Source organism: Petromyzon marinus, chromosome 63 (genome assembly GCF_048934315.1).
Source record: "Petromyzon marinus isolate PM22_M1 ecotype Great Lakes invasive population chromosome 63, UKy_Petmar_22M1.pri1.0, whole genome shotgun sequence".
In the NCBI taxonomy this organism is placed as follows: domain Eukaryota; kingdom Metazoa; phylum Chordata; class Hyperoartia; order Petromyzontiformes; family Petromyzontidae; genus Petromyzon; species Petromyzon marinus.
In genome coordinates, this window is record NC_133729.1 from 9,198,566 (window position 1) to 9,209,495 (window position 10,930).

Below are 10,930 nucleotides of genomic sequence, written 5' to 3' on the forward strand. Positions count from 1 at the left end.
TGTTGACGCTAAAAACGCAAGACGTGCGTCTGTCCCACAGGAACCAGCTGAACTTCGTGACCGAAGAGCTGAAGAATCCCTTCAGGTACAAAACGTGCCGTTGCTTTGTCTTCTTCTCATTCTTCTTCACGTGCGAAGACCTCGTGGTGACGTTTGCGGTGCTGGTGATTGAAAGACGCCGGCAGATTGTACTCCCAGAGAGTTCCTCCTGCACGCGGTGATGTGTGGGGACCAACATCCACGGGGCTTAGCCGCCAACTTACCACGCAGGAATACATTGCGGATAATCGTGGAGGAGGGGAACAATTTCCCACTCGGCTCCTCTTCTTCGCAAGAAAATGCACAGAGTACTGTGAAGCCATCCCACGGTGAGCAGCGGGTGTCTTTACTGAAGAGGGGGAGAACAGCTTGATGATCAGAGTCGTTTTAAAGCTTTCGTGACTGCAGGGATTCATCTTCTTGGTTCTTTCGGTAAAGTAACGTAGAAGGGAAATAATGAAATAATAAAAATAACACATAATAAAATACAATTCTCACGACGTTTCGGCCACAACGCAAGCAGCCGTCCTCAGGTGAAGAAACAGAACTGTCAGAAAGACAGCGTCCTAATGAACACTGCTAAGCTTGGCAGCGTATTTTAAGCTGGGTGGGAGGAGGAGAGCGCCTTGACAAAGGAGTTTACATATCAACAGATATATCAACAGATATGTGAACTCCTTTGTCAAGGCTCTCTCCTCCTCCCACCCAGCTTAAAATACGCTGCCAAGCTTATTATTTCCCTTCTACGTGACTTTACTGAAAGAACCAAGAAGATCATAGTCGTCTTTCGCGGACCCAACGGCGTCTGTGGAAAATAGGAATCACGCGTAACATGGTAACGGATAAGAGGAGTTTCTTCTGCAATCTACAACGGTCGTATAGAATAGCGACATTTACAGGCGTAGACTGAGTTTATATAACCAGTAAATAACATTATAGTGGATCGGGATCTAACCTGCGACCTCCTGTATAACAGGCGAGGTAGTTAACATCTCATAGCCACCGTGGTGCCCACGTCAATGCTATCGTGTGTGTGTGGGTGGTAGCGTAGTGGTTTGCATGTTGCTTTCGAACCCGGCGACCCCAGTTCAATTCCCACTCATGGCCAACACCAGTGACGATGAAATCTGAATTAGTCATTGGCCTCCCCTAGGTCGACTCGAGCCTCAGACGGGTCCCGGGTGTGCTGTATAAACATCGCCACTGGGGAGACAAAGGCGGCCGGGCGTGGTGCCGGCCACCCACCCCCTCGTGTGCCGTGCCGGCCTTCATAGCTTCTGCTCGCTAACCGCACTTGCCCCAGCAGCCTGTTGACGCTATCCGGGGGATTCTCTGTCCGCCGTGGATGTGCGCCGTAGAAACCTGCCTCTGTCCATCATCATCGGCATTCCGTTCGTCACCGTGTGCTACATCCTCATGAACATCGCCTACCTCACCACCATGACGGCCATCGAGCTGCTGCAGTCGCCCGCCGTCGCCGTCGTGAGTGTCCCCCCACCGCCATCCCTCCTGCTGCACCACCACCACCACCACCACCCTCACGTCAGCCCAGACCCACACGTGGACATAACGCTCGTTACCCCGTTGCTCCGCCGGCGCGTGTCACCACCACCACCACCACCACCCGATCTGTCACCAGACGTTTGCTGACCGCACGCTGGGCGTCATGTCCTGGATCGTGCCGCTGGCGGTCGCCTTCTCCACGTTCGGCGCTGCCAACGGATCGTGCTTCACGGCCGGACGGTAACCGTCACCACCGCCGCCACCACCGCCGCCGCCACCGCCAGAATCAGAATGTCTAATGATCCTGGGGAAAAAATACGATGAGCTGTGAAGCTCTTTTTCAAAACCGCCGCTCGCCAACGCAACCACCGCCTGCACCACGCAACCACCCACCGGACGCACCACAGATGCCAGACAGCAGGCAACCACGTGCACCACACACACTATACCGGACTCAACGGGGATTATTAATCATTACGGGAACGTAACGCTGGCACCACTTTCCCCAAACACACTGCCGAGGCTACACGGGGGTTCTTTGTCTTTGTGTAGGCTGACCTACGTGGCGGCGCGCGAGGGTCACATGCTCGAGGTTCTGTCGTTCATCAACGTGCGGCGCCTCACCCCGTCACCCGCCATCGTCTTCAACGTGAGTGCCCCTGTCTCTTGCCGTGGAAGAGTCCCGGCTACGCGCGCGTGTACCTGTGTGTGTGTGTCTGTGTGTGTCTGTGTGTGTGTCTGTGTGTGTGTCTGTGTGTGTGTCTGTGTGTGTGTGTGTGTGTCTGTGTGTGTGTGTCTGTGTGTGTGTGTCTGTGTGTGTCTGTGTGTGTCTGTGTGTGTCTGTGTGTGTCTGTGTGTGTCTGTGTGTGTGTCTGTTTGTGTCTGTGTTGTTGTGTGTCTGTGTGTGTCTGTGTGTGTCTGTGTGTGTGTGTCTGTGTGTGTGTCTGTGTGTGTGTGTCTGTGTGTGTGTGTCTGTGTGTGTGTGTGTCTGTGTGTGTGTGTCTGTGTGTGTGTCTGTGTGTCTGTGTGTGTGTCTTGTGTGTGTATCCAGTTTAACAGCAGAGATCTCACTCCGAATCAGTCGAGCGGAAATATCTTTTCATCGGTTGCGTAACGCTGTGTGGAAGCTACCTGGTCTGTCGCTCCGCACTAAGCTTCAGGTCTTCTCGGCCACGGTCATTCCCTCCCTTCTCTACGCTTGCGAAACGTGGACCCCCCCTAATGAAACATCTTTGCCGGTTAGAAACATTTAGGCTAGCCTGCCTACGATCCTTCCTGGGTTTAACCAGGCTGGATTGTGTGAGGAGCTCACAAATCCTTGAAAGATCTGGGCAAGGTCCCATCGGTGAGCTCCTCCGGCAAGCAAGGCTGCGTTGGCTGGGTCATGTAGCCCGCATGCCCAGCCACCGCATGCCGAAACAGCTTTTGTTCGGCCGGGTCGAGGGGGCTAAACGGGCGCGGCACGGGCTAGAGAAGAGATGGAGTGATGTGGTACAGGAAGACGTGGAGCTGAGTGGACTTGCCGATGACTGGTACCAGCGGTGTCAAGATCGGCCTCTGTGGAGGAGGCTCGTGAAGGACGCTATTGGGCAGTTGGAGGCAGTCGCCCTCCAACAACAATGGAGGGCGGAGGAGCGACGCTCACAACAACGAGCGGAGTGCCGGGTGGCTAAAGCACAGCAGGTTGGCACAGTAGGGGACACAGGTGGTGCATCAGCCAGTCATCTCAGTCATCTTAGTCAGTCGACCCGTGGCACTTGGGTCTGCCCCGTGACCTCCTGCCAGCGGGCGTTCGACACTTCACGTGGCCTCAAGGTGCAGATGGCCTGGCACAAGCGTCGTGGTGACGTCACCGCCACTTAGTGGCGATTGGCGGTTGTTGTTATTGGGGGAGTGGTATTGGTGGTGGTTAGCGCGACGCTGCGCCATGAACCCGGCGACCCGATCTCTATTCCCGCTCACGGCCAACACCTGTGTCGATTATGTGAACCGGTCCTGGGCCTGCCCTAAGTCGAGTACCTGGTGCGGTGTGTCAACAACGCCGCTGGGGAGACAAAGGCGGCCGGGGCGTGGCTCAGGCCACACCACGTCCATGTGCTTGCGTCTCTGTTTTTCTCTCTCGACCTTCGTCGCTTCTCGTTCACTTTTCTCTCTCTTGTCACCAACAGGGCATCCTGGCGATAATTTACATCATCCCAGCGGACATCAACACGCTCATCAACTTCTTCAGCTTCGCCGTGTGGATCTTCTACGGCCTCACCATGCTCTCCTTCATCGTGATGCGCTTCACTCGCAAGGAGCTTCATCGACCCGTCAGGGCAAGTACCCCTGGGGCCCCCACCAATCACCACCGCTCACCACCGCTCCCCACTGCTACACTAAACTCCACTCCCCAACACTCTCTACCGCTCCTCACAGCCAGCCCTGAACTCCCCAACACTTTCCACCACTCCCCACAGCCAGCCCTGAACTCCCCAACACTCTCCACCGCTCCTCACAGCCAGCCCTGAACTCCCCAACACTCTCGACCGCTCCTCACAGCCAGCCCTGAACTCCCCCAACACTCTCCACCACTCCCCACAGCCAGCCCTGAACTCCCCAACACTCTCCACCACTCCCCACAGCCAGCCCTGAACTCCCCAACACTCTCCACCACTCCTCACAGCCAGCCCTGAACTCCCCAACACTCTCCACCACTCCCCACAGCCAGCCCTGAACTCCCCAACACTCTCCACCGCTCCTCACAGCCAGCCCTGAACTCCCCCAACACTCTCCACCACTCCCCACAGCCAGCCCTGAACTCCCCAACACTCTCCACCGCTCCCCACAGCCAGCCCTGAACTCCCCAACACTCTCCACCACTCCCCACAGCACCGCCCTGAACTCCCCAACACTCTCCACCACTCCCCACAGCCAGCCCTGAACTCCCCAACACTCTCCACCACTCCCCACAGCCAGCCCTGAACTCCCCAACACTCTCCACCACTCCTCACAGCCAGCCCTGAACTCCCCAACACTTTCCACCACTCCCCACATCCAGCCCTGAACTCCCCAACACTCTCCACCGCTCCCCACAGCCAGCCCTGAACTCCCCAACACTCTCCACCACTCCCCACAGCCAGCCCTGAACTCCCCAACACTCTCCACCACTCCCCACAGCCAGCCCTGAACTCCCAAACACTCTCCACCACTCCCCACAGCCAGCCCTGAACTCCCCAACACTCTCCACCACTCCCCACAGCCAGCCCTGAACTCCCCAACACTCTCCACCACTCCCCACAGCCAGCCCTGAACTCCCCAACACTCTCCACCACTCCCCACAGCCAGCCCTGAACTGCCCAACACTCTCCACCACTCCTCACAGCCAGCCCTGAACTCCCCAACACTCTCCACCACTCCTCACAGCCAGCCCTGAACTCCCCAACACTCTCCACCACTCCTCACAGCCAGCCCTGAACTCCCCAACACTCTCCACCACTCCCCACAACCAGCCCTAAACTCCCCAACACTCTCCACCACTCCTCGCAGCCAGCCCTGAACTCCCCAACACTCTCCACCACTCCTCACAGCCAGCCCTGAACTCCCAAACACTCTCCACCACTCCCCACAGCCAGCCCTGAACTCCCCAACACTCTCCACCACTCCTCACAGCCAGCCCTGAACTCCCCAACACTCTCCACCACTCCCCACAGCCAGCCCTGAACTCCCCAACACTCTCTACCACTCCTCACAGCCAGCCCTGAACTCCCCAACACTCTCCACCACTCCCCACAGCCAGCCCTGAACTCCCCAACACTCTCCACCACTCCCCACAGCACCGCCCATGGTCTCTCTCCCCGTAGTCGCGTGGATTTCTCTCCGGGTCTTCTGGGTTTTCCTTCCACATTTAGAATCAACGTCGCCACGCGTTTAGAGTCTTTAGCTGCTGCTGTAAATTTCCATACGATAAGCCACTTTGTTGAGCTATCATTTGTGATAGCCAGGTCGTTTCTGAAATAGAGCTACAAAGCTCAGTGGGCCTTACCTGGTAAAATAAAAAATAGTTTTAGTTTTAAAAGGCCCCCACAATGGCCTGGCTGCTTTGTCTCTCACGAACCAGAGGAGTCCTCGTGTTAGCATTTTGCCCCAAGTGGTGCCTCAGCCCCGGGCCTCTGGAAAGCCTCTGGGTGGCGGCACCCCCCCGCTCCCCCAAGTAAATCTGGACACGTGAATAGAAAGACTCGCTCCGAAATCGCGATGCGATTTTTCAATTCTGTCGCGGTCCGCGCGCAGGTCCCCGTGGTGATCCCGGCGCTGGTGATGGTCGTGTCCGTGTACCTCGTTTTCGCGCCCATCATCGACCTGCCCGAGTGGGAGTACCTCTACTGCGCCATCTTCATCCTGGGCGGTCTCATCTTCTACCTGCCCTTCGTCCACTTCAAGCTGAAGATCGGATTCATATGTGAGTTTGGAGCAGGCAAAGTGGGGGGTGGGGGAGGGGAGGTACGGAAGGGCCGAGCAGCGGGCACTTGAATGCTGCTCGCACCTCTGAGTCCTTGATCGAACAATGCATCCAAAATTGTGCGTGGTGCCACGGTGGCTATGAGATGTTAACTACCTCGCCTGGTAACACGGAGATCGCGGGTTCGATCCCGACCCTGACGACTGTTGTATATTTGGAGTTTGCGTGTCTCTCTTTCTCTACACGTGGTCGCGTGGATTTTATCTCGAGGACCTCCGGTTTTTCCCTCCACATTTAGAATCAACATTACGCGTTTAGAGCATTTGGCTGCTTTACTTTTCTACATGATAAGCCACTTCGTTGAGCTGTCATTTGTGGCCAGGTTGCTTTTGAAAAAGAGCTAGACAGCTCAGTGGGCTTTAACTGGTAAATAAAAAAATAGTTGGGGAAATGTATAGCAGCCAAATACTCTAAACGTGTGATGTTGATTCTAAATGTGGAGGGAAAAACCGGAGGACCTGGAGATAAAATTCACGTGACCATGGGGAGAGAGAGAGATGCAAACTCCAAATATACAGGAAACGAGGTTGGGATTGAACCCACATCCTCCTGTATACCATGCGAGGTAGTTAACATCTCGCCACCATGGCGATCTAATTGTGGTGTACCCACTTAATTGTGGCGATCATGGTGGTCACGTGTGGTGGGATAGATTAACCCTCTGGCCGCCGCCGCAGGCTATACAGGAGACCTCTGCCTCTTCCCTTTCTCTTCCCCGCAGCAACGCTGACCAAGCACATGCAGCTGCTGCTGGAGGTGTCCCCCCCGGAGCAGTCCCCCGAGTGAGCGGCGCGATACCCGCAGCGGCCTCCGCTGTCTCCACGGCTGCCCCCCAATGTCGTGGCCGCTTGGAGCAGGGCCCACCAGCTGCCGAGGTCACCGCCCACCCACGACGACCACCGCCGCTCGCCACCACGACCGTTCGGGTCGCCACCTGTGCTGATTTTCCCAGGAGCGTCCGTCTTCTTTTCGAGGCAGCTGCTGTCCCAGGAAATCTGTAAATCTTTCCGGGACGTTAAAGAACCGTTCTTCTTCAGTGACGTAACAACAGCAATATGAGTAATACACCACTGCGAGACGATGCCTTTGCGTGTGGTTCTCCACTCTTCCGCTACTGTGAGATATTCTTCTGCCCATGATTAGTCCTCGTTTTGTTTGTACCTCAGAGGAGGTGACCCGTGGGCCACACCGACTCCACCAGCCGTGGCTTCACCAGCCCAGGTTTACATTTTGCGACGCCGCGCGGAGACAATGAAACTCAGCTTCCGGGTGTGCGTGCACCATTAAAAAAAAACGATTAAACTACTTTGTTTGTTTGACCAGGTAAGGCCCACTGAGCTACGTAGCTCTTTTTCAGAAGCGACCTGGCTATCACTAGTGATAGCTCAACGAAAGTGGCTTATCGCGTGGACGTTTATAGCAGCCAGATACTTTAAACGCGTGACGTTGATTCTAAACGTGGAGGGAAAACCCGGAAGGCCTGGGCAGAAATCCACGCGACCACGGGAAGAGAGACGCCGACTCCAAATATACATCAGGGTCGGGATCGAACCCACAACCTCCTGTATTCCAGGCGAGGTAGTTAACATCTCATAGCCACCGTGCCGTCCCGGAATAAAATCACGCAAATTGCCACGATTCCAAGGTGTGCCTCGTTTAGCTTAAAGGTGACGGCTCAGTAAACATACCACAACATTGGCCCAACAATGTTCCACGTTTATGTGGGGGAGTGCCTGTTCCTTTCACGCACGATGCCCCACGGAGCCTCGCATCGTCACGAATGGTTTAACGATTGCCGACGGTGGCAATGATGGCGAGTTAAAATTACACAGTCCGTCATTTTTCACGTGCATCGTTCTCCAAATGTAATTTCTTTATTTGTTTCCGCAGAGGGCAGCATTTCAAAGTAAATAGTCGAGCTCGAAATGCATTGTGGAATCTGGGGTGTTGCGCAACGTTGGGTTAGCGAACGAGATTTGGGTGATATTTAAAAGTTGAATTTGTCCCCGGAAGCAAGAGAAAATACTTTGTACGATGTTGAGAAAAAAAATTGTATACAGTAACATGCGTGAATAAAGTACACATTAAATTAAAAACAGCCATGTGGATCTACCTCAGTATTTACAAACGGTGTTTTCGGTATTTTTTTTCCTTCGTCAATGCCTGGATCTGAATTGAGGATCTCAGTGGTGGCCACTCTGGAATGTGCTGCGTCCACCGCTGAGGTCGCTGCTGTTGACTCACGGCGAGGAATTGAGGTGCGGAGTGCCGTAGTCGGCGGCTTTTCAACTCAAAAGTTGTTGGAATGTGAAATCATGCGAGCGCTTGGTCAGAGCACTGAAGTACAGTGGTTTCGTTCTTGCAAATGATACGTACGTGTGTGTATGTTGAACTTCTTTCGTACCGTACGTAGCCAACCGCGCTCAACGGAGGTGCAGGGGAAGGACAACAAACTAACCACAGAAATCAGCTCTAAAGAAATTAGTTTGCCATTCTCGATTGTTTAAAAGTGCAAAGCTCCAATGGCTTCCTCATGTCGGAAGGAAGAGCGTTCGAGACGGCCGCAGGAGCGCGAGTCGATGGTCTCTGCTCGTCCGCCAATGACTCACACGGAGCCTCGTGGCGTCCACCGTCGACTGAGTCTCAGCTGCTGAGAGTCGACGGGCTCAGATGGGTAAGCAATGACTGCACGAAGGAATTACCGTATTATAATCATGTATTGCACTTAATATGGATAAATAATAGGTCTGTGAAGTTCAAATATATTGGCTCGACTGGCATGTTATCAGGTCGCACTCATTAAACACAAAGCGCTTGCCATAAATGAGCCACAACACCGCGCTGATCTATTCCAGGAGCATGAACCACCATCACGCAAACTCCCATCACCCTCACAGCAGCAGCAGCGGCTTCTGGCTCACCGTCAGACAAAGACGGTCACTGCATCGCGTGCTTTCAGATGCGTTTTTACGGCCGTCTGGAATGCTCTTCCTTCTGATATCGGGAAGGCGCTGGAGGCATGGAGCGATGCACTTTTAAATAATTTAGATTGCAATCTCATTTCTTTAGAACTTCGTTTTGTGTTTAGTATGCTGTCCTTCCCCCGCACCTCCGAATAGCACGGTTGGCTACGTACGGTGCGAAAGAAGTTTAACATACATACGTGTGACAATCTATCTCGTAGCAGACTGCGAGAGAATGTGTGCCCCCTAGTGTGTAAAGATAAAGAGGTCAAGTCAAGTTCCCGGTTTTTAATAAGAAGTGCTTTGAACATCTCCTGCCCAGCCGTTCCGTAGCACTCAGGGTTATACGCACTGCTTGATGAGAGCTAAGCATGGGAAGCGAATTCAACTTTTGACGAGACGAAAAGGAATGATGGGGGAATAGAGGGCCTGAAAAAAGGGTATTTTGGCCAACTCTTGCACGCTGGCCAGCCATCATGGACAGGTAGGAGTTACCCACACTTTACCCCCCCACCACCACACGTGACCTGCCCATCAAGTGTGGTGTACACCACAATTTTACACGGCTGGATGGACAAGAGGCAGGGGGGGGGGGAGATTTGCTCAATGTGCGTTTTAATTTCAACTGCCAACACTAGGGAATCAGGTCCAGTGCGCTAACCATTACACCATGGCAACACCACAACACCTCAATACCTCATCCGTCAGCCATGGTTCAATCCACTGCTGGATGTTGGTCTCCCCCAAGCTGCGGTAACACCAGGTGCGTTGGATTTCTTTCGCACCGTACTTAGCCACCCGCGCGAATCGGAGGTGCGATGAGCACGACTGTGAAAGCGATCATCGCACCTCGTCACGGTTGACGTTTTCGAAAAATCTAAAAAAAAACAATATCAAAACAACAAAAACGGTATCAGAACGGCGCTGTGTCACGGAGGCGCTCCTCGAATGTTTTTCCAGATTTATTTTGTTTTCGGATGTCGAAATTTTTCCTCCCCAGAATAAAATAGCGGCGGCGGCGGCGGCGGCGGCTGTTGGATGGGGGCCAAAACCGCGCAGCCTGAAACTCAAAACCCCGCGCCGACAACATCGCTCTGAGCGCGGCCACAGCGGATGTTTGTCCGCCCCTCACCCCCCGCGGTTCTGTGCCCTCGTTTGTAACGTCGCAGCCAGAGGGGGGAGGGGTAGAGGAGGCGATCTTCTTATTTTGGTATGGCAGATGTAGATGCAGAGCACCAACTACAATGTCAAATTTGTAGATAAAATATACTTTGTATTTTACCAGGTAAGGCCAACCCACTGAGTTGCATTGCTCTTTTTCATAAGCGACCTGGCTCTCACAAATGATAGCTCAACAAAGTGGCTTATCATCAACGTGGACATTTATAACAGCAGCCAAATACCTTAAACGCGTGGTGATGTCCATTCTACATGTGGAGGGGAAAACCGGAGGACCGGGAGAAAATCCCACGCGACCACGGGGAGAGAGACACGCAAACTCCAAATATACAGCAGCAGGCATCAGGGTCAGGATCTGACCCACGACCTCCTGTATACCAGGCGAGGTAGTCAACATCTCCTAGCCACTGTGATGATGATGAGAGAGAGAGACACGCAAACTCCAAATATACAGCAGCAGGCGTCAGGGTCAGGATCTGACCCACGACCTCCTGTATACCAGGCGAGGTAGTTAACATCTCCTCGCCACCATTGCGTCCACATTCAGGTGATCAAGCCAACAAATCTGCGTCAGGAGTAGCGGAGTGTATCGCTCTGCTGTCTGCTTCGTACTTGTGGATCGGGGCATTGCGTCGCTAGACGTGGCACGGTCTCGGTTCTGGATGACCACAGTGGCACCGCTACCACTGGAGGGCTTTTTAACTTTCAATTTGTGCACCAGGGTATCCCACATCTGCTGCTGCTA

The 10,930-nt window shown here is 53.9% G+C and overlaps 1 protein-coding gene across 8 annotated transcripts in view; it reads left to right on the forward strand.

Moving 5' to 3' along the window:
* SLC7A9 (solute carrier family 7 member 9) overlaps positions 1 to 8,141 on the forward strand; it is a 39,763-nt gene extending 31,622 nt beyond the window's left edge. For all 8 annotated transcript variants that reach the window (XM_076053975.1, XM_076053976.1, XM_076053980.1 and 5 more), the window contains 7 exons: positions 41 to 85; positions 1,398 to 1,521; positions 1,679 to 1,782; positions 2,095 to 2,191; positions 3,711 to 3,860; positions 5,815 to 5,983; positions 6,765 to 8,141. In XM_076053975.1, coding sequence (XP_075910090.1) covers positions 41 to 85; positions 1,398 to 1,521; positions 1,679 to 1,782; positions 2,095 to 2,191; positions 3,711 to 3,860; positions 5,815 to 5,983; positions 6,765 to 6,829 — 754 coding nt within the window. In that variant the 3' untranslated portion in view covers positions 6,830 to 8,141. The remainder of the gene's footprint in view (positions 1 to 40; positions 86 to 1,397; positions 1,522 to 1,678; positions 1,783 to 2,094; positions 2,192 to 3,710; positions 3,861 to 5,814; positions 5,984 to 6,764) is intronic.
* Positions 8,142 to 10,930: the final 2,789 nt, after the last annotated feature.